This window comes from Acomys minous, assembly GCF_964271855.1.
Source record: "Acomys minous genome assembly, chromosome: 5".
Taxonomy (NCBI): Eukaryota; Metazoa; Chordata; class Mammalia; order Rodentia; family Muridae; genus Acomys; species Acomys minous.
In genome coordinates this window covers 83680642-83703461 of record NC_140494.1, presented here as the reverse complement: position 1 = coordinate 83703461, position 22820 = coordinate 83680642, and the positions used below count along the sequence as shown (strand labels likewise).

At 52.2% G+C, this 22820-nt stretch overlaps 2 protein-coding genes across 3 annotated transcripts; both read right to left on the bottom strand.

The window, feature by feature from the left end:
* Positions 1–11303: 11303 nt before the first annotated feature.
* ICAM5 (intercellular adhesion molecule 5) lies at positions 11304–19237 on the bottom strand. The gene is made up of 11 exons (XM_084783164.1): positions 19052–19237; positions 17931–18200; positions 17472–17792; positions 16672–16959; positions 16203–16457; positions 15859–16107; positions 13865–14107; positions 13511–13789; positions 13175–13414; positions 12451–12714; positions 11304–11684 (listed from the first exon to the last, which is right to left on the bottom strand). The coding sequence occupies exons 1-11, from the start codon at positions 19131–19133 to the stop codon at positions 11422–11424; spliced, it is 2754 nt and encodes a 917-aa protein (XP_084639290.1). The 5' UTR covers positions 19134–19237; the 3' UTR covers positions 11304–11421.
* A 1340-nt stretch (positions 19238–20577) lies between these two features.
* ICAM4 (intercellular adhesion molecule 4 (Landsteiner-Wiener blood group)) lies at positions 20578–22793 on the bottom strand. 2 transcript variants are annotated; one of them, XM_084783247.1, is made up of 3 exons: positions 21626–22793; positions 21206–21511; positions 20578–21042 (listed from the first exon to the last, which is right to left on the bottom strand). In XM_084783247.1, exons 1-3 carry the CDS (start codon positions 21993–21995, stop codon positions 20924–20926), a joined length of 795 nt encoding a protein of 264 aa, XP_084639373.1. In that variant the 5' UTR covers positions 21996–22793; the 3' UTR covers positions 20578–20923. The 2 variants fall into 2 exon arrangements, with proteins under 2 accessions (XP_084639373.1, XP_084639372.1); XM_084783246.1 differs by having other exon boundaries at positions 21206–22793.
* Between the last annotated feature and the right edge of the window lie 27 nt (positions 22794–22820).

Below are 22820 nucleotides of genomic sequence, written 5' to 3'. Positions count from 1 at the left end.
GGACAACTTTCAGGAGTTGGTTCTCACCTTCCACAGCCATGTGGATTCTTTTTTGGTTTAGTTTGGTTTTTTTTTTTGGGGGGGGGGTGTTTTTGAGACAGGGTTTCTCTGTGTAGCCTTGACTGTCCTGGACTCACTTTGTAGACCAGGCTGGCCTGGAACTCACAGTGATCCGCCTGCCTCTGCCTCACGAATGCTGGGATAACAGGCGTGAGCCACCGCGCCTGGCACCATGTGGATTCCAGGAAGTGAACTCAGGTCATCCGGTTTAGCTATAGACATCTTCACTATTGAGCTGTCCAGCCCACCGGAGGCAACGCTCACTATTGCTGTCAACACTATCCTAAAGGTTGAGCTACTCAAGAGGTCTGAGTGTCACCCTATATAACTCTGCGTACTTCCCCCAGCCTGGGGAGGTAAGGGCTGTTTCCTCTTTTGTTCTTTTGGGTGGTAAAAACCATAGATTGTATATATACAGTCAGCCTGTTTGATATGCTTTGGGTTTTTTTTCTCTGTGTAATAGCCCTGACTGTTGCCAGGCATGGTGGCACCCGGGAGACAGAAGCAGATGCTAGCCTGCTCTACAGAGAGAGTTCTAAGACAGTCAGTGCTACATAGCAAAACCTTGTCTTGGAAAAATATTTATTTTTTATTTTTAGGTGTATGTATCTGTGCCTGCAGGAGCCTGTTCAGGTCAGCACAGGATGCTAGGTTACCTGAACTGGAGTTTCTGAGCCAGGGTCCACCACAAGAGCAGCAAGCGCTCTTCACCATTGAGCCATGTCTCCAGCCTCCTTGTAAATTTTTTTTTTAAAGGAAGCTTAAAAAAAAAAAAGATTTATTTATTTATTTTGTATACAGTATTCTGCCTGCACACCAGAAGGGGGCATCAGATCTCATTATGGATGGCTATGAGCCACCATGTGGTTGCTAGGAATTGAACTCAGGACCTTTGGAAGAACAGCCAGTGCTCTTAACCTCTGAGCCATCTCTCCAGTCCTCTTCTTTGTAATTTTTGAGATAAAATTTCTCACTGAGTTTGGAACTCAGTGTTTGGGTAGGCTGCCTGGCCTGTGAACCCCAAGATGCTCCTGTCCCTGCCTCCCCACTGCTAAGATTACAGGCAGATGCTCTGTGGTGTTGCAAATGGGACTCAGGCTCTTCCTTCCGTTCTTTATTTCTGAGGCACTGCCCAGGCCGCGGGCAACTCAGCAGGCTGCAGTGTGTCCCCTTCACCTGCCTCAGTTGGTCTAAACCTCTTCCAGGCAGCTCAGCTGGCTCCTGTTTCTTCTAGGCTGGTCTGTCCCAAGTCTTTGCATTGTGGGTTTGCCGCTCTGGCGTGGAAGGACCTAGCAAGTCTGGTCAGTTTTAGGGACTCCATGAAGCTAGTTTGAGTTGTTTACCTCCCTTTTTAAAAGAACCATAGGATGGAATGTTTCAGGAAACTGTTTCACAGTACTCCATGCCTTTTCCCTCTGCTCTTAGATTCTTTCTTCCTCCTCTTTGGTGGTGATCCCTGAGCCTTGGTGCGGGTGACTGTAGATGTCCACCTGTGGCTATGAAATAGGCCACCACGCCAGAGTAACAGTCGCTTGTTCTCAGGAGCGTCTCAGTCGCTATGAGCTGAGGCCTGTGACAGCCGTGATCTGTAGGTGTAAACACGCATTCAGAGTGCACTTCACCAGGCACCTCACATCCATTTAGTAGAATATGGAAGTTGCTTTTCCGCTGGGACCTATGACCTCCCAAGCCCCAAGTTTTGGTCCTGGCTTACAGTACCACATGTAAACTCCCGCTTGTGGAGCAGGCCTTAAGTCCAATTGGAAAGTTGTTGGCCTTACCCATGACGGCTGAGCCACTATTGCACCATCAGGCACATCCTGTGTTTTAGTACACAGGGTCCATAGCCCAGCAGGAGTGTCGGGGACAGTTCTCCGGTAGCCACCTACAAGGCCTTCTCCACCGAGGACCAAAGCCAGGCAGCAGGGTGGGAATCTCCATTTCAGTCCCAGCTTGATCTCTCCGTGTCCTACCGCCAGAGTATGCACATGTGGTGTCTTCAGCAATACACCTTCTGCTCGTGGCAGTAGCGGTGGCTTTTAAGGTTTGTGGGACTCCCCTGGCGGTCAGCTCACAGGAAGACTATAGGGTTAAGGTCAGAGCTCCTCTAGGCCTTAGGGTTTTATGATAATGTAGGACTCTGCCCCACCCCCACCCCCCCTTCCTGAGGAGGAGACCTTGACCTCAGCTCAGGTTTTTCTTTTTGTTTTGTTGCCTCTAGGCAGATCCCAGGCGCCTGGTTTTCTAGTCAGGCTTTTAGCCCTGATCCCCTGCTGAGTGTAATGATGATCCATTGAACTGCTCGGTCCTTGGCCTGTCCTCCCCAGATGCCCTTGGCTAGAGGCAGCAGGGACCCTTTTTCCTCTCACCCTCCCTCCCACCCCCATCCATGGGAAGAGTGACATCCTCCATATCTTTCTTTTTTTCTTTTTTTTTTTTTTTAGGTTTGTTTTTGTTTTTGTTTTTCAAGACAGAGTCTCTCCGTGTTAGCCTTGGCTGTCCGGTACTCCCTTTGTAGACCAGGCTGGTCTCGAACTCACAGAGATCCGCCTGCCTCTTGACTTCCAGTGATGGGATTAAAGGCATGCACCACCATGCCCAGCTTTGTTTTTGGTTTTTTGAGACAGTGTTTCACTGTGTAATACCCTTGTTGACCTGGAACTCTCTTTGTAGACCAGGCTAGCCTCAAACTCACAGAGATCCACCTACCTCTGCCTCCTGAGTGCTGGGATTAAAAGCATGCATCACCACTCCCGGTTCCGGCTTCGTTTTTTTTTTTTCCAGTTTATTTATTTATACAAATGTTTGCATGCATGTATGCATGTGCACCAAGGGGGCCACTGTAGCCCAAAGAGGTCAGAAGAGAGCATCACATGGAAGTTACAGATGGTTCTGAGTCACCACGTGGGTGCTGGGAATTAAACACAGGTCCTCTGGAAGAACAGCCAGTGCTCTTAAGTGCTAAGCCATCTTTCCAGCTCTCCAGCTCTCCCAAGGCAACTTTTTTTTTTTTTTAAGATTTATTTATGTATTTTTATACAATTTTCTATCTGCATGTACATTTGCAGGCCAGAAGAGGACATTAGATCACATTATAGATGGTCACGAGCCACGATGTGATTGCTGGGAATTGAACTCAGGACCTCTGGAAGAGCAGACAGCGCTCTTAACCACTGAGCCATCTCTCCAGCCCAAGGCAACTCTTATAAAGGAAAACATTTAACTGGGGCTGCCTTACAGTTTCAGAGGTTTAATCTATTATCGTGGTAGGAAGCACGGCAGTGTGCAGGCAGACACAGTGCTAAAGGAGCCAAGAGTTCTGCATCTTTGATCCACAGGCAGCAGCAGGAGAGTGTGTGTCACACTGCACTGAGCCAAACTTGAGCATAGGAGACCTTGAAGCCCACCCACACAGTGACACACTTCATCCAACAAGGCCACACCTCCTAAGAGCAGCACTCCCTCTGTGCCAAGCATTGTATGGGGCCATACCCACTCAAACCATCACACAGGGTAAAAGGTCTGAGTTTACTTCTGGGTGTGAAAACCCACCAAACCCGCCAGGTATGGTGGCACACACCTTTAATCCCAGCACCCGGGAGGCAGAGGCTGATGGATCGCTGTGAGTTCAAGGCCAGCCTGGTCTACCAAGTGAGTCTAGGACAGCCACGGCTACACAGAGAGAAACCCTGACTTGGAAACAACCAAAAACACAATGAGGTTAATTTTATGTCACCTGCATAATACAACCCTTTCCAGAGAACGAGCATGAGAGTCAGGCGTGGTAGCGCACACCTTTAATCCCAGCACTCGGTAGGCAGAGGCAGACGGTTCGCTGTGAGTTTGAGGCCAGCCTGGTCTACAGAGTGAGTCCAAGACAGCCAGGGATCTGTGTAACAGAGAAACCCTGTCTCAAAAAAACAGAGAAAGAGAGAGAGAGAGAGAGAATATGAACTTGAAAGTGGATTAGGCTGCATTTATTGACATGGACCATCTGAGTGGAGATTCTAAGTTTAATATGGAAGCTCAGAGAGGTGTTTGTTTGTTTTTTAAGTGTCAAAAGTCTGACTGGTTGGCTGAAGCATTTGCCAAAAGATGGCTACCGAAAAAGGTTTGGAGATGCCTGGTATTTCTTGGCTCGTGTTGATGAAGGATTTTGTTTTGTTGGTGGTGGTGGGTTTTTTGTTGGTTGGTTGGTTGGTTGGTTTTTTTGATGAAGGAATTTTTAAGGGTCAAGGAAATGCTAGAGTGGGTTTGCCATATAAAACTTAATTTTCCTCATTGGAAAGCTCAGACATCATGCCCTTCACTAATCCTGTAAGATATGAAATAGACAGAATTTCTCTGTGTAGCTTTGGCTGTCCTGGACTGGCTTTGTAGACAAGGCTGGCTTCAAACTCACAGAGATCCACCTGCCTCTGCCTCCCCCAGTGCTGGGATTACAGGTGTGCGCCACCTCTTGTAGCTGCCTGCTGCACTTTTGTTTGATCTGTATAAGTAGAGGAATTCTCAAACAAATGAAAGCATGTTGTCTGAGCTTTCCAGTGAGGAAAATTAAGTTTTACATGGCAAACCCACTCTAGCATTTCCTTGAGCCATCCAGTCAAACAGACTGAATGTTTGACAATGGGTCATCAAGTTACTATGTGGTCTAAGCTGTCCATCATGAGCTGGGCATTATCTGACCCACCAAGTCATAAAGTAGGATGTGCACGGTGGCAATCTGTTATCAAATGGATGAGGTATATATGTGATTAGGCCCGAGCAGGTCCTGAAGGCACAAGCAAGTTACATGAAGAAGTTACCCAAATGCCTATGGTTTCTACTCCAATTACGATGCTATCTGATGCCAAGCATGCACCTATAGCCTCATGGCGTTCCCTGTGATTGGTTGACTGAGGAAGAGCCTCAGGGCCTGCTTTACTGATGGTTCTGCATGTTATGGAGGCACCATCCAGAAGCAGGCAACTGCTGTCTGCTTTGGGACAACCCTGAAAGACACCAGCGAGGGCAGAACTTTGGGCAGCACACATGGTCATACATTTTGTTTGGAAGGAGAAATAGTCAGATGTGTGATTGTTCACTGATGGACTGGCTGATGCTCAGGGACTTGGAAAGAGCATGACTGGAAAATCGATGAGAAAGACATCCGGGGGGGAAAGCGTGTGGATCACTCCATATAGGCAAAGGATGTAAAAAGATTACATGGGAGCATGTGTGTCCCATGAAATTGAAAGAATGAGAGGCCTAAAAGATTTTTTTAAATTGCCTAAACCTCGATACAAGAGACAGGCAGTTAGCCAGTCCCGGGAAGTACCCGGGGAGTGCATGAGCTAACAAGATAATGTTCCCTCGCAGGCCACCACAAATGGCCTATCGCCTCTCTAAGGGTCTCCAAGTTCTTTAAAGAAACAGGCTTAAAAGAAAAAAAGAAAAGAAAAAAAAAAGATTCAAGCTCACAGCTGCAACCAAAGATAGCATTATCTGATAGCAACTGGCCCGCCCCTTGGAGGTGGGATTACTAAGAAACACACTTCTCTGAACAAATAGCGAAAAAGGAGAAGAGAAATTAAACCGTTTGGACATTAGAGCCCCTTAGGTTAACTAGGATCCCTCCTGCTTGGGAGGCACTGGGAGGGAGGAACTTATAAAAAGCCCCGCCAGGTCAACGCCCAGGGTGACTTCTGGAGACCTTTGATTTGGGGTCAGGTGTGGCCCAGCCCCGGCTGAATTAAAGATTCCTCTTGTGTTTACAGCGGTTTCAAGTCTTCTGGTTCTGTTTTGGAGATCAACCTGGGCGAGGCAAAATGCTCATCAAAAAGGTGACTTCAGGCAAGGAAGCCTTCGTGATCAAGTGACCACCCATTCTGTGGACTCCTTCCCCACCAGTCCTGACATTGCCCTATGGACCCCTGGATAAAGTGCCCATGGTGGTAGAGATGGGGGTTATGCATGGGCTCCCCAACATGGACTTCCATTCACCGAGCTGATCTGGCTGTAGCTGCTGTTGAATGCCAGATCTGACAACAGCAGAGACCAGCTCTAAGCCCTAGGTATGGCACCATTCCCCAGGGTGGCCGGCCAGTGACCTGGTGGCAGGTCCGCTACATTGGACCATTCCCTCTGTGGAAAGGACAATGCTTGGTCCTTACTGGAGTAGATAATGGTTATTCTGGTTATGGATTTGCCTTTCCTGCACATAATGCTTCCTGCAAAACCACCATCTATGGACTTAGAGAGAGACTTATGCACGGTGTTCCACACAGTATTGCTTCTGCCCAGCAGAAGGTCCAGTAGTGGGTCAGCCCATTGAGGCTGGCTGTCTCAGCTGGTCTGCAGTATATGCCAGACTCCTGAAGAAGGAAGCTGTAATGCCAGGAAGGAGCGACTAGGTCAGAAGCAATGCTGTGTGCAATACCATGGATGAGGCACATTTTTATTTTTATTTTTATTTTTGTTTATTTTTTTATTTTTTTATTTATTTATTTTTTGGTTTTTCAAGATAGGGTTTCTCCATGCAGCCCTGGATGACCTGGAACTCTCTTTCTAGACCAGGCTAGCCTCGAACTCACCGAGTTCTGTCTGCCTCTCCTGGGACTAAAGGTGTGTGCCACCACTGCTGGGCTTAACACAGATCTTTGAGGGGGCCAGCTTCCCACCTGGGCCACACCTCCTACTGACAGCTTTTATAAAGGACATGGAAGAAACAAACTTTTTTTTGCCTGCTTACTCTCATTCTTTTTTTTTTTTTTTTTTTTTTTTTTTTTTGGTTTTTCGAGACAGGGTTTCTCTGTGTAGCCTTGACTGTCCTGGACTCACTTTGTAGACCAGGCTGGCCTCGAACTCACAGCGATCCGCCTGCCTCTGCCTCCCAAGTGCTGGGATTAAAGGTGTGCGCCACCACGCCTGGCCTTACTCTCATTCTTGAGAACAAGTCCACTCCTTCATTAGAGCCTTCTTCTTCAGGAGTCTGGCATATACTGAAGATCAGCCTCCAACACCCAGCCTCATGGATTGTCCAACTGGTGGTTATTTTGTTTGTCTGTTTTTCCAATACAGGGTTTATCTGTGTAGCCTTGGCTATCCTAGACTCACTTTGTAGACCAGGCTGGCCTCGAACTCACATGGATCCACCTGCCTCTGTCTCCTGAGTGCTGGCTTTAAAGGTGTGTACCACCATGCCCGGCTCAACTAGTGATTCTTGGACCTTCAGTTGGTAAACAGCCATTGTTAACTAGCTAGACCACAGCCTGTAAGCCATGCTAATAATCCCCTTTGTGTGTATGTGTGTATTATGTATGCTATACATAAGTACATATACTTTATATATACAATATATATTACATATAAGCATATACACACACTAGTTCCTTTAGAGGACAGGACAAGGTGATATCCTGAGCCACCATCCCATAACAAATGATGGGTGACAGAGGCAACCTTGGTGTAGCACTCTGAAAGTTGTCACCCGCTCGCTGCAGGTGTCAGGTGATCCCAGAGGCTCACAGCTGGAAGACACTCAAGTCAAACATAGCAAGGTCTAGCACAGCACGGATGCTCCATCCATTGCTTCCTCCACAGAGCATGGACGGGAGGCTGTAAGTCAGCTGCTGTGACCCTCAGTCATTCTCTCTCGGCCATTGTGTTTCTGTATCCTAGAGCTCCTCCACAGAGCCTCCCCACACTCCCCAACCCTGAGGAACTCAGTGAGCCTCACTCAATCTGCTCAGACCTAATCGGGCACAGAGAAGAAGGCGGTCCTGCTCTCCCCTGATGCTCCCGCTGGCTCCCTGGGTCAGACAGGCCCGGGGCTGGGATGAGGATGTAGCTGTGGCCTTCAGGGAGTCTGTGACTGGACAAACCATCTCCACCCCTAACATAACCTTTTGCTGGGGAGGAAGATACCCTCCTTAGAATGGAGGATAACTACCAGCCCCCGGACGCGCTTGCTCCTTTTCACCTGGGTTGTTCTATCACAGGTGTCTTCTGGGAAGGGCTCCCCAGGCTTGAAAGCCTTCCAGAAGCTCCTTGGCACACAGTCCGGCTTCTTTCAATCTTTTCCTCAGGAGCTCCAGCTTGCTGGGGATGGTGGCTCTTCTCCTCCCTCAGGGCTGATGGCCACCAACCCAGAGAGGCAAGAGGAGCAGAAAAGTAGACACAGGGCCTGGAATGCTGTAAACACGATGGAGATCGATCACTCTGGGAACCACTTCAGGAGCTAGTTCAACTTTAATCCGGAAGGACAAAGGCTGTATAGCCCTTGGGGAGTGGGTGGGGGCTTCCAGGATAGGCGCTCATAATTGGATGAAACTGGGTGTTTTTATGATGCTTGTTTTGCATTTGGCAGCATGTTCCTATCATATGAATGGGAACACAATACCTAATTAGCCTATAGGTGCAGGGAAGAGAGAGCTAGCAAGGAGCTGTGTCAAGGGCCACATATCAAATGTGGTTAGGGCATCTGTGTCTAAAGACATTGCCAGATGGAGTCAGGCAGAGAGCCGGAGGCCCTGCTGGGGAGAGCGAGTTCTGTCTGCACCTAAGGCTGAGCTCAGTGGCTAACCAGTCTGGGAAGACTGCAACCACAAACAGCAGGGTCCTTCCAACAGTGGCACAGGCCTTTAATCCCAGCACTCCAGGAGGCAGAGGCAGGCAGATCTCTGTGAGTTCGAGGCCAGCCTGGTCTACAGAGCACATTCCAGGTCATCCAAGGCTACAAGGAGAAACCCTGTCTCAAAAAACAAAAGAAGCCACCAGGAACTACCCTGGACAGGAGGACTTTGTGAGCCTCGAGGAACCTTGAGGTGGCAGGTAGGCGTGAGGAGATGATTCAGAGGCGGGGAGGGCCCAGCAGAGGCTCGCACTCGGCCTGCACTGTCCTGCTTCCGTCCCTGGCATAGCTTTGCTGTCTCCGGCTCTGCTTTCCTGTTCTCATCTCTGCTCATTAAATGTTTGCATCTGAGCAACCAATGGCGGCAGGCGCTGCCTAGACCCAGTTCCCTCGCCAGAGCTGGGTGTTCCTGCTTTTCAGGGAGCAGAAAATGAGGAGGAGGCCTCAGAGAGAAGGGCCCAGCTGTTGTCTCCTTCTGCCTCTGCTCTCAGAGCCTGAGGGGGATGGGGCTGCACAGTGGGGGTTTGCAGCAGATACCCACGTTTATCTACAGTGAATTCTGATAGGCAAGACCGGGAATAAACTGAGACACAGGTGGACACAGGAAGGAGAAGGTGTTTAGAGCAGGGCAGTGGTTCAACCTTTAAGAGGAGGAATACCCCAAGGACGAGAATCCATTGTTGAAGGCCTGTGTGTGTGTGTGTGTGTGTGCGCACGCTCCCGAGTACACGAATGTGTTTATATAAATGCACATGTGCACATGAAAGCCAGAAACTGACTTCAGGTGTATATCCTTAACTTCCTCAAATGTCATCCACACGGGGCCTTTTGTTGTTGTTGTTTGTTTGTTTGTTTGTTTTCAAGACAGGGTTTCTCTGTGTAGCCTTGGCTGACCTGGACTCACTTTGTAGACCAGGCTGGCCTCGAACTCACAGAGATCTGCCTGCCTCTGCCTCCCGAGTGCTGGGATTAAAGGCGAGTGCCACCACCCTCAGCTGGGGACCTTTTTTTTTAATTAAGTAATTAAATTGCTTTTGTGTGTGTGTGTGTGCCTGCATACACACTCATGTATACAGTCAGAGGACAGTTTTCAGGGTCCATTTTCTCCTGCCACTGTGGAGGTCCGGGGCTGAACTTACGTCATCAGGCTTGTCACTGCTCACTTTTACTCGGTCATACCCACCAGGATCTCAAGCTACCTGAACCTTAGCTAGGCTGACAAGGCCAGGTGGCTGTATAGTAAAGCCACAGGGATCTGCTTATTCTGCCTGCATGGCTGTGACACCCTTTGTGTGTGGGGGCGTGTGTGTAATGTGAGTGATGAAGGTCACAGAATTGGGGGGGGCGGGAGGGAATCAAAGCACACTTTTATGCAGTCTGTTCTAGCCTACCTTTTTGTTTCCAGGGATGAACTGTGGGCTGCCAGACTCATGCAGCAAGTATCTTTCCACACAGAGCTATTTGGCTGGCCCATACCCACATCTAATTTTATGTCGGTGTTGGGGATTTAACTCAGATCCTGTTTACCAACTGAGCCCCCATAACATTCTGTTGGTTTATTTTTGGGGTGACTGGCCCTCCCACTGGATACTCACCCAAGGGTTAGTTCCAACTTCTGAGCCTCCAGTCTCCAGGCTCTAGAGCCAGGAATAGAGAGGTTTGTCACTCACGCCTGGCCCCACACCCTTTACTCAGCCCAGAAATATAAAGATTAGCTGGGCGTGGTGGCACCTGCCTTTAATCCCAGCACTCAGGAGGCAGAGGCAGGCAGATCATTGTGAGTTCGAGGCCAGCCTGGTCTACAAAGCGAGCCTAGGACAGTCAAGGCTACACAGAGAAACCCTGTCTCGAAAAACAAGAAAAAAGAAAAAGACAAAAGAAATGCACAAACTACTGGGAAGGAGACAAGACAGCGGTGCTCGTGCTGGCTAAGGGACCTTGCTCTGTCTATAGCCAGGCCTGGGAGAACCAACAGATCAGAAGGCGGGCAGCAGGCAGAAGAGGTAAGTGGTCTAGAGGGGAAAGGAGCTGGTCATCACCCACCCACGTGTCCTTTGATTGCAGGAAGCTGCATCAAAGGTCATGTTCCATCTCCAGGTCTCAGGGCACAAAGATGGCTCAGAACATACCGGAAACATGGGAATTCAGAATAAAGGAAGAAAGGAAAAGTGCTTTGAATGAAAAACTTTTTTTTTTTCCTGTGTAGCCTTAGCTCTCCTGGAACTCATGCTGTCATCCAGGCTGACCTTGAACTCAGAGATCTGCCTGCCTGAAAACAAAAACAAAAGAAAAGGAAAAGGAAAAAAAAAACAGGCATCTTTACCCCTCTGAAGACAATGTCACTTCCTCTCAGCAACTCAGCTGTTGAGCTGTGTATAAATCTTCAGGAGGAAAAAAAAGTACATATATAAAAACATAGATACAAGCCAGGCCCAGTGGCCTACACCTGTAATACTAGCACTTGGGAGGCAGAGGCCAGCCTGGTCTATGAAGCGAGTCCAGGACAGCCAAGGCTACACACACACACACACACACACACACACACACACACACACACACACCTTGAGACTGCGATTCAACCCTCATTGCTGTACTAATGTGCAACAGATTATAATCAGACACAGACCTAAACTCCTTTATAAAAACTTTATTGAAGGGAATGGGTAGAAAACGGAGGAGATGCCCTTGGAGTTGATTAGTTAGAGAGCGGACAATACATACGTCCAACCCCCGGGAAGTTGGGTGCAGGCTCAAGAAGTTGTCAACTGGATGGCGAAGACCTCGCCATCTGCAGGTGACTCCGCAGTGCCCGGGGTCTCTGCTCCACCTTCCGCTCCCGGTGTCCCGCCCGCGCCATTGAGACACACCGCCTCGCCTGAGCTCTCTGCCTCCTGGACGTTGTACTCGCCCTTCTTGCAAGCCGTGGACTGCACGTAGAAGGCGAGGCCGGCCCCCGCGGCCAGCAGTGCCAGGCCCCCTGCCGCACCGCCCACAGCGACCCACAGCCATGGACCTGTGGGCGCAGACCCTCGCCAGGGTGGGCAAGCCCCCAGTCTCCCCTGAGCCCTCCATGTACCTGTCATCTTAGCCTGATGGAAGAAGAGGCCCCAGGAAGGCCTCTCCAGCATCAGGGGGACCCCAAAATACCAATGTGCACCCCTCTTAGGCCATGTGGTTACAAGCCTGTGACCCCTTTCATACCCTCCTGATGACCCAATGCTTCCAATATTCCTAAGGGGACATCTTGGAGGGACCAACTCAACCCTCTGTAGCTCTGACAGACACCTGCCCCAGGACAGTCATGAATTGGGGCCACCCAATATCTCTGACCCCAGGGTCAAATGTTTCTTAGCTCCTAGCACTCACTCTAATGGGACACCGCCACCGTTCTGTCCTAGGAGGTCCTTTCTTCCTTTTGTGAGTGTTTGAAATAGGGTCTTTTGTGGCATAGGCTGGCCTTGTACCCCCCCCCCCCCTGTCTAGCTGAGGATGACCTTAAGTTCGGAATCAACTGCCTCCACCTCCCAGGTTGCTAGGACAAGAGGTGAGCAGTATTACCCTGACTTCCGGTCCATTCTTGAAGCCTTCAGTTCCTTACCCTAACCTGTCACCAACAGCCCCACCCACCAGGTGCCTATGGCCTCTACCTTTGGTCTTGCATACTTAGAGTATACATACAAGTATTTGAGGCAGAGTCGGGGTCAGTAACCCCAAAGCCTAGGTCACTCTTTGGTGCATGTTCCTGGCCCCCACTTCCACCCGAGGAGCCCGCCACTCACCGGCCACGCGCACTGTGATGCGACGCGCGTGGCGCCCATGCGCATTGGTGGCTGCACACTCATACTCGCCGCCGTGGCTGCCCATGGCGCCCGCCACGCTCAGAGTGCTGTTGTTGCTGGACAGGCCGAGGTTGAGAGCCCCTGGGGGCGCGCGCCAGCTGATCTGCGCTGGAGGCCAAGCCTCTGCACGGCAGGTCAGCGTGAAGTTACCGCCTGGCCGCACGCTTGAGGGCGAGGCCGCCAGCTCAGCCACCACAGGCCGGTCTGCAGGGGCGCGAAAAGGCCGCTTAGCACTGGGACATTAATCCAACATCCTTAGGAGACCTAAGCCCACCCCTCTTGGGATGGGTGGCCAAAACCACTGCCTCCCAAGATAGCCACACCACCTGCTGTGGAAACAGAAGTGCTCTTTTCTTACTGAGGTGGGTTGAAAGATGCCCCTCTGAATTCCCCAATGGGCTTGTGTTTACCCCACTCCCACGACTGGGGTAGGGGCAGATAAAGACAGCGAGCAAGTGAGAGAGGGCCTAGGTAATCTTGGGGTACCTTGTAGCTCTTTGTAGACCAAGCTGTCCTGGAACAGAGATCTGCCTGTTTCTGCCTCCCAAATGTTAAAATGAAAGCTTTGTGCGTGCTGAGCTGTCTACCCACGTGACTACATCCTCCGTCCTCACGGCGCTTTTCTAGCGATCTGAGTCATTCATTCAGCCTTATCCTCACTCACATTCCACACCCACAGTGATCGTCCGTGAATCCGTGCCATGGGCGTTGGTAGCCACACAGCGGTATGTCCCGGCATCCTCTCGGGACACTCGCAGCCTCTCCAGCTTGGCGGCACCCTCCCTGGAGCAGCGGACCCGTGGAGAGGGGCGGCCCCTGGCACTGCAGGTCAGCACCGTCGCCTCAGCTCCTTCCAGCCAAGTCTGGTGACTTGGGCAGCTAGATTCATCCATCTGTGGTGGCGCTGTAAATCAGCCACCAGAAGGAGAGGGGGGTGCGTCAGAGAAGGCAGGGACCCTGGGACACCCGTATTGCCGCCCACCAGGGCTCCCCCGCTCACACTCCGCGCTCACGACAACAGTTTTGACCGTGGAGCCGTGCCGGTTGGTGGCGTTGCAGAGGTAAATACCCGGTGACAGGTTATTAGAGATCATAGAGTTTCTAGGACCAGGGTTTGAGGACATCAGGGGCAATACTACCCCTTCGCTGGCACCCTCGGAGCCCCGGCACTCCACGAGTGGTTCTGGCTTCCCATCAACTTCACAGGAAAACAGCTTTCCAGATCCTTCTACCCACGTCCAGTTGCTAGGGCAACCCAACTCCTCAAAACTGGGACCATCTAGGAAGCGGAGAAATAGTTCACACTGAGGGCATAGGACGCCGGTGTGGGCTTCCCCCCAGCCACCCTACTCACATTCCACCGTGACCGCCACATTTTTAGCCGCTGATCCTCTGGCGTTGATGGCTTCGCATCGGTAAATGCCAGCGTGCTCCCGGGCCACAAGCAACGGCCCTTCCATGACTTCCTCCTTTCCAGAGCGCACACAATTCACGCTAGGCGGTGGGACGCCATGTGCCACACAGCTAAGCGACGCCTCTGTTCCCTCCAGCCAAGTAAGATGTTCTGGGCAGCCTACGCTGTCCAGCGCTGGGGCATCTGGAACAGGTTTTTCGTTCGTTTGTTTCTGGAGACAAGTTTTCTCTGTGTAGACCAGGCTGACTTAGAACTCAGAGATCCATTTGCCTCTGCCTCCCGAGCGCTAGCTTTAAAGTGCTCCACCACCCAGCAGATAGTATTTTCTTTATTTATTTTTTAGGTTTTTACTTTTTCGAGACAGAGTTTCTCCGTGTGTAGCCCCTGGCTGTCCTGGAATCACTCTGTAGACCAGGCTGGCCTGGAACTCACAGAGATCTGCCTGCTTCTGCCTCCCCAGTGCTGGGATTAAAGGTGTACGCCTCCACCACCCAGCTCGAATTTTGGTTTGGTTTTCTTTCTTTTTCTTTTTCTTTCTTTCTCTTAAGATTTATTTATTTATTATGTATACAGTGTTCTGCCTGTATGTAAGCCTGCAGGCCAGAAGAAGGCACCAGATCTCATTATAGATGATTGTGAGCTACCATGTGGTTGCTGGGAATTGAACTCAGGGCCTCTGGAAGAGCAGCCAGTGCTCTTAACCTCTGAGCCATCTCTCCAGCCCGGTTTTCTTTTTTTCTAAATATTTTTATTTTTTAAAAAGATTATATTTACGGCTGGGCATGGTGGTGCATGCCTTTAATCCTAGCACTCGGGAAGCAGAGGCAGGCTGATCTCTGTGCATTTGAGGCTAGTCCAAAGTGAGTCCAGGACAGCCAAGGCTACACAGAGAAACCCTGTCTCAAAAAACAAAAAAAGATTTTTATTAATTTTATATATGAGTACTCCATCTGGATATACACCTGAATGCCAGAAGAGGACATCATATCACATTATAGATGGTTGTGAGCCACCATGTAGGTGCTGGGTATTGAACTCAGGACCCCTGGAGGAACAGACAATGCTCTTATCCACTGAGCCATCTCTCCAGCCCCCAGATTTTGTTTTCAAGGCAGGATGTCATAGCTCAGGCTGCCCTCGAACTCATTATGCAGCTGAGTACTATTTTAAACTCCCCTCCTTCTGCCTCCTTTTCCTAGGACTTACACTTACATTGTGCCTGGTTTATGCTGTGCAAAAGGTGGAAACCAGGCCTTCATGCATGCTAAGCCAACACTCCACCAACTGAACTGCAGGCCCATGCCCAGGTTTGGGTTTGCAGACCCAGTTGATGTCCCTAATGATCTTCTGCTTCCAGAAAGGGTTTGAGAAGCTATATATGGGGTCTCTCTCCCTCCCTCCCTCCCTCTCTCTCTCTCTCTTTCCCTCTCTCCCTTCCCCTCCCCCTCCCTCCACCCCACCCCCTTTGTTTTGTTTTTGAGACAGGGCTTCTCCGTGTAAGCTTGGGTGTCCTGGAACTCGATCTGTAGACCCAGCTAGCCTCGAACTCACAAAGATCCTCTTGCCTCTGCCTCCTGGGTGTTAGGATTAAAGGCATGAGCCATCACCACTTGACAGGAGATATCTCCTTAGTTTGGCTTGAACCATTTTATTTATTTACTCTGTGATATGTGTAGGAAAGCATGTGGTGCTGGGCCCCTTCCCTGAAGTCTCAGAGTGCTTTTGGCTGATTCCCACAAAGCACCCTTGGGACCTTCCCAGATACACTGTCTTGATTGATTGCCTGTTCTTGCCAGACTGTGCCAGTCACCGTGACCCTTCCCTTCGAAGTTTTCCCAGCTCCTGCTGGATTCGGGCCTCTTCCCTTTCCCTGTAGGTCAGCCCACTTGGCTCTGAGAACAGAGAGATGAGCATGCACACCTCTCCCTACTCACACTCCACGGTCAGGGTCACGTCCTTGACCGCCCGGCCTTGGCCATTGACAGCTGTGCATCGGTAAGTGCCTGCTAGGGCGCGGGTCACTGGACCCAACAGCCCCAGCGCCAGCACGGCCCCGCCGTCAGGCCTCGCACAGTGCACTGAGGGCTCTGGGTTTCCACGGGCCTCGCAATGGAGGGTCTGCTCTGGACCCTCTGGCCACGTCCAGCTCCTGGGACAATCCAAGTCATCCAAGCGAGGTGCATCTGCGGCCATGAGACAGAGGAGAGACCATAAAGTTAAAGATGGGGCCGGTAATACCATTCTTGGCGTCACAGAGATAAGGTGAACACCCACTCACACAGGACACGAAGCTCAGCGCTCTGGTTCTTTCTTAGAGTCTCCCCATCCACTTCGAGGGTAGCGTCGCAGAAGAAGCCCCGCTTGTCGTCGCTCTCCGTCACATTTAATTGGAGTTCAGCAGGCTGCCCAGGAGCCGCAGCTGGGATTCCCTCCAAAGTGACAAGGGCTTGAGCCCCTGCCCAGCAGTTTATCGTCACCGTCTTTCCCTCGGGGGCTTCAGGCTCACTCAAAGTCAGAAGAGGAGCTGGGAAGCCTGGGGGCGGAGCATTAGGTGGGGTTCACTTGCCACCTCTCTCTCAGGTAACTCAACCCCATCTATTCATTTCCAGCTGCCCTCTGCTCCTGCTCTGGAGCTCTCCGGCCTTGCCTAGTCTGAGGTAGAGGCCCCGCCCACTTTGTAGGCTCCACCCACGTGAGACTCTTCGGCCCAGCCCCAGCCATTGAAGCCCCTCCTCCATTCCCCTTACTGTAGACAGTCAGGTTTTCCTGGGTCTCCCTGCTTTCGCCCCCGAGGGTTACGCTGCACATCAGCTGTCTGGCGCCTTCCTGTTCTGTGCTTGCAGTAGCTGTGGCAGTGGCCACCAGGCTGTCCCCATCGTGGGTCACATCAGGATGCAGCCTCTGATCTCCCAGCGAGAGGGAAACCCCGGCTTCTGAGGCTGGAAACAGCCCGTCTAAAGTGCAGCTCACCGGCCTTTCTGAGCCCACTTCTAAGAATCGGGGAGCAACCAGGTTCGGGGAAAGTGGAGGCAGGACTAGGGTAGACAAAGAACAGAGCGTGAGTTTATGTCCTAAGCATACAGCGGGAACCATGCAGTTTACACATATTATTTGGTTTTATCCTAAAAACAGAAGGGCCTGCGAGATGCCTCGGCGACTATAGGCGCTTGTCGTCAAGCCTGAAGACTTGATTCCATCCAGGACCCACATGGTGGAAGGATTGCACCAACTACCACAAAATTATCTTTTAACCTCACACATGCACCGTGGCATGTGCATAAACGCATGAACACACACTCTGTTTCTCTCTCATTAAATAAATGCAAAAAAAAAATACAGAGCTAGTGCTCTTGTTGAAGCACTGCTAAACTTTTGGGTATCTCACTATGCTGCACTGGCTGTGTAGTCCAGACTGGACTTAATTAAACTCACAGACATCCGCCTTACTTCTGTTATTGCCTCCGGAGGGCTGGGACTAAAGGCGTGAGCCGCCACAACCGGCTGCCTTTAAACTTCTTTAAACCTGTCAGTTAGCGTCCACACTCACCAAAGGTGCGGAGTTGTCTCGGGGCCGAGCTGTTTGCAAAGAGTCCCAGGCCGTGTGGCCGCAGGTCAAGCTCCGCGAGGCATGAGAAATTGACCCCATGGTCCTCCCTGCGGGCCAGGACCGTGGCGGTGAGCACCGCGCCCCGTGCTCGGGGTGGCTCGCCTATGAAACTGCGTTGAGTTAGCTCCTGGGCGCCTCGCAGTAGGGTCAATGTGAGGCTCGCTCGGGGTCCTGCTCCCGGGACCCTGCAGCTCAAGGTGAAGTTCTCGCCCACGGGCTGCCAAGGAGGCAGCGGCATTAGCTCTACTCGATCCGGCCGCTCTGCAAGGGACCAAAATCTCGGCTCTAGCAAGTTGTGGTGCTCACCGGGTACGCGTAGGAAAAAGGGCGTGAGGACGGGTGGGCAGAGCTTGAAGAGGAGGTCCCGGGACCCAGGGGGCGTATTCACCCAGAACTCACGGAAAGTTCGAATGAGCCCTCGCGCCTGGAGTGTACGGCGCGCGCAGCGGAAGAAGCAGACCGGCTGGGTCTCAGGCTCTCGGATGTCCACCAGCTGCCGAGCCAGCCAGCGCAGACCCCTCTGGGTCCCGTTCCGGCGCAACGAGGTCTCCAGGCCACCGCGCTCCGGCCGTGGACAGTTAGTGCTGCAGTTGAGCCACAGCGAGCCCCCGCGCTCCACAAGAGCCACGCGGGGCTGAAGGTCCGCCCAGAAGGGTTCTAGAGCGACCGCTGCCCAGGAAAACGCGGGCTCAGCCTGGGGACACCCCCGCCTCTCTAAAATCTTAGCTGCCCTATGTCCCAAACCAGAGGTGTATGCAAGGACGAGGAGAGACCACCGCCACGGGAGTCCCGCACCCCACTCAAGCTTCCAGGAGGGGCGTCCCTGGAAGTCTTGTTCTCTAAGGCAGAGATGGCGAAACTAGGTGCGGAAAGGATGGGGTCTCAGATGCACACGTCAACAGTGAGGAGGAGGAGACTCCAGTGGCGGGGGTGGGGGTGGGGATGGGGAACCAAATGATTCTTAAGACCCTGACTGATCGTCAGGAAATGGAGAGAGAGAGACACTGAGGCTGGGGGCAAAAGCAAAGTAGAAATGAGACTGAGTCAAAGCCTTAAAGGAGACTGTCCCCAAACTTGAGTAACTTGGACAGAAAGCCACAAGGCTGGACTCCGGGAAGGAACCAGGGGGAAAGCCCCAGGAAGCCGGTTGCCAGGGCTCCAGTTGGAAGGGGGAACAGAGCCTCTGAATCAGTTGAGATGGGGTCTTTGAGGATCATGTATAGGGATGATGCCAGTCCGTGAACCATAGGGCACGCCAGAGCAGAGAGAGGAGAGTCACAGTGTCTCCTGAGCAAGGTTGGGTGAAAAACCCCGAATCCGGAAAAGATGCTGGGTTCAGATCAGAAAGAGGTGTGTTGGGGTGGAGGAGGGACGGGGAGAAGCCCGGGCTCCAGGTGGTGGCAGAAGCGTGGGAAGCGAGTAAAGGGCGGAGCCTGGAGGGGACACTGGGGCCGCCTTCTCGAGTCCTTCAATTCCGCCCCCGCCTTATCCACCTGGCTCCGCGGGCGGGCTCTTCTTACCTGAGATACCGAGGATCCCCAGGCCCAGGGCAGCCCAGAGGCCGAGGAGCGCTCGGCGTAGCCCTGGCGAAGGCCCCGGCATCGCCGCCTCTGCCGGGGAGGGGAGAGCGCAGGAGGCGAGGGGACTGCGAGTGATGGAGAGTGGGGCTGGGAGAACCGCTCAGCGCAGCGGGTGGAGTGTGGGGGTGGCAGAATTGCGCCCAGGGATTGGTTTAAACGTTGGTAACTTGGTTTCTAAGGAGGAGGCGGTGACAGAGGCAATGATGGGGGGCGAGCTGACGGGAGGCGAGCGCGCACTGGGCTGCTCCAGGCCTTAGTGCGGGCGAGCTGGCCAAGCAAGATCGGTCCCCCGTGGGGGAAGGGGTTTACGTGGAGGTTGGCCTAATGGTCTAAAGCCTTCTGGGGTCGACCACGCTCTCCCGCGTCATCCGTGGCGAAGGAGGGGAGGGTTGCTGAGAGGCCCTGCCCAAATCTCCACCATCCTAGGTATAGATTCTGAGGCAACTCGCTTAGGCTCCAAGCCACGCCCACCCTCGGCCCCTCCCACCAGCGCCCCTTAGAGCCAGGGTAGATGGTGGGGTTACTTGAGTTAGCTTGAGGATACGTAGTATGCAGGAAAGGTGGTTATAAGAGGAGGATGTGAGCTTGCCTCTCTTAACTGATGCTTTGCTTTGACCTCCAGCAGACTGTGAGGAGGGGAGCCACGCCCCTGATACCTCCTCTGCGCACGCGGCGAAGGAAGAGGAGAGCAAGTGCCAGCGAGTCTCAGACACGTGTGCGTGTGCGCAGCATTCGCCGGCGTCTAAATTAGAGTCTACTTCGACACCAGATCTGTATTTACCCAGCGTGCAGTGGGAATGTGTCTACAACGCGCTGTGAGCTGATTTTCTCAGGAGAGCATCTGTCGGCTCCTTTCCATGAGCACCGCTGCCTTGGCTGGGTAACCAGTGCGAGATTCTGTAATCCCAGCTGGACCAGTTTGGGGACACTTTTGATCTCACATCTGACCTCAATCTTTGACACCCCTCCACACATGCGTACCTGGCTCGGTGACAACAAACAGGTTCCCAGGATGCAAGCCTGTGACAAGCACGCGACCTGAGCAGTCATCTCTAACTTGTTGCTATGCTAGATTTCCTATCTGGGTATTAGCTTTTTCTACTACTTAGAGTACACCCCGCCTACTCTGGAGTTTTTCCTTCTCCCAAACTCTGCCCCCCTCCCCCCATTAATGATAACGCGGAGGGACCAAGTCTAGCTCCACCCCCTAGCCCACCCTAGTAATCCACAGGATCTGTAGTGAAAAAGGAGGTGGGAGAAGGGAAACTTAGCCTCCAATCAGAGGTGGGGCGTGTATCAGCGGAGCCAATTAGGAAAAGCCATACCAAGAGCCAGCCCTCCCCCAACCCAGGGCCTGGAGAGGAGGTCAGTTTAGCTCTTCTTCCCCGCAAGAATAAAGACAGCAAGGAAAGAAAGGGAAGAGAGAGAGAGAGAGAGAGAGAGAGAGAGAGAGAGAGAGAGAGAGAGAGAGAGAGAGAGAGAGAGAGAGAGAGAGAGCGACGAGGAGGAACTCGGGTTCTAGAACCCTGAACCAGCTTTGAAGGAGAAACTTCAGATGCCTTGAGACACCCAAGGTGTTGTTTCCACCAGTACCAGGTTTTGAAACGAAGGCCAGGCAAACGTCCTATCCCTGATCTACAAATCTTCAGCCCCCCCTAGAGAAGGAATTTGGAGAAAGCAGGAGACCACTTTCTCCACGAACCCGTAGGGCCGAGACTGAAGAAAAAGGGCTTTATTGTTCCAACAAGAATCTCTGAATTTATTACTCTGGGCTTCTTTTCCCCTCCCTCTCGTCAGGCATCGAACATCCGTCTATAACTGTGTTTGCACGGCCAGGCACTTGCGCACGTAGACAATCCCCACAGCCAGGAGCATCCCCACCACGGCTACGATGGAGGTAGAGGTCAAGGCTATGGAGGCTGGACTCAAAGCTAGGAGCAGGAGTGAAAATCAGGAACCAGGAGGAATGAGGCCCACCAAGCGTGGAGCTCACGCCTGTTCTGTTCTGCAGGCTCTCTTGGAGTGGCAGCATCCCCTCCCCCCCCCCGCGCCCCCTCCCCCGCACCAATTCCCCGGGTTTTCAGGGTGCCTCACCGAGGACCGTCAGCATAACAGGCGCCGAGCTTCTGTGCACCACTAGCCCGTCGAGATTGAGGCGTGCATGGCAGGTGAGTGGTTGGAAGAGGTCATTGGGTCCAGCCCGCTTCGGGTAGATCAAAGTGACATTAGCCAGATCTGAGCGGGTGAAGTGCTCCAGACTTTGAAAATGAACCACCTGGCCACCTCTCCTCAGGCTCACCACCAAGAACCCCACGGGGAACACGTGCGTTACATAGCAGCGCAAAGTGTATGTGTGGCCAACTAGGACTGGAGGCTCCAGGATCACGCTTCTTGGCGGTTCTAAGGCAAGAAGGGTAAGGCCCACAAGGCACCTCCTAAAGCAACTGCCAACTACCCGCTTCCACCACCCTTCTCCCCTCACCCCAGCCCGGCCTGAGCCCCGGTTTCCCTCACTGAAAGCGTTGATCCTGGCGGTGGCCTCCCGAGTTTCTCCTGCGCAGGTGATGATACAGCGCACCTTGGAAATCCAGGCCCTCACATCCAGTAGCTGGTAAGATACCCAGCCGGATCCGTTGAGTGTCTTTCCCTGCTGCAGCTGAGTGCGCAGGCTGGAACGCGCCGGCAGGGGGCAGCTGTGGCTGCAGTTAAGCCACACCGAGTGCCCCGGAGGCACAGCCTGCGACTCCGGATTCAGATGCACCAAGAAAGGCACTGAGGTCACAGAAGGCACTGGAGGGTTTTGCATCCACTCATGCTGGGGGCTCCCACCCCTGGGATAGACGGCCATCAGCAAAAGCGACGGGAGCAAAAAGATAGACTCCATAGCACAAAGCCTGCCCTGAGGTATTGGCCAGGCTGCCAGGAAGCATTGGCTGGCCTGGGTGATAAGAAGGCTCCCCGGCCACACCCCAGAGTGGGCCTCCCTCCCCCGCAGCCCTGTTGACGATACCTGCCTCCCCTCCACTCCAGAATGATATACATCAGACCCTACTATCAACCAAAAGTCATTGCATTTTTCTGAAGTGAGTTTTAGTTTTCACTTAAGCCCCAAAAAGTCATTTTTAAAAAATTAAAAAAATAATACATAAATAAATAACTGGGCAGTGGTGCCTTTAATCCTAGCACTCAGGAGTCAGAGACAGGCAGATCTCTTTGAGTTCAAGCTCAGCCTGATCTACACAGAGAAACCCTGCTGGAAAAAACAAACAAATTTAAAAGAGATTTCACTGGGCATAGATGTGACTCAGGCCAGCTAAGTTCAAGGCCAGCCCATTTCTCACAACATGTTCCAGGACAGCCAGGTTTACATACAGACCCTGTCTCAGGAAATAAAATCAAAGCCCAGTGGTGGTGGCAGTAGCATCGCCTGCCTTTAAATGGGAAACAGGCAGGCTGATGTCTGTAAGTTCAAGGCTAAAAACACCGGCCACTCTTCCAGAAGTCCTGAGTTCAATTCCCAGCAACCACATGGTGGCTCATAACCATCTGCAATGAGATCTGGTGCCCTTTTCTGGCATGTAGGTGTACATGCTGCGGACAGAGACCGCCTACATTAAATACAAAAAGGAAGTGTGGGGAAGGGGGCGGGGCGAGGAGGCTGGACCACAGACTCAGGGCTAGGTTAACAGGCAATCCTTTGGGGAAGGAG

Bases quoted from the DNA above. Each gene is read 5' to 3' on its own strand.
- ICAM4 (XM_084783246.1), bottom strand. From the start codon at position 21,995: ATGGAGTCTATCTTTTTGCTCCCGTCGCTTTTGCTGATGGCCGTCTAT. The intron at 21,043-21,205 runs GTGAGGCACCCT...TCCTGCTCCTAG, and splicing joins TGTTATGCTGACGGTCCTCG to CTTTGAGTCCAGCCTCCATA.
- ICAM5 (XM_084783164.1), bottom strand. From the start codon at position 19,133: ATGCCGGGGCCTTCGCCAGGGCTACGCCGAGCGCTCCTCGGCCTCTGG. The intron at 16,458-16,671 runs GTAAGGGGAATG...CTCCGCCCCCAG, and splicing joins GGAAAACCTGACTGTCTACA to GCTTCCCAGCTCCTCTTCTG. The intron at 14,108-15,858 runs GTGAGTAGGGAG...AACCTGTTCCAG, and splicing joins CGTGACCCTGACCGTGGAGT to ATGCCCCAGCGCTGGACAGC.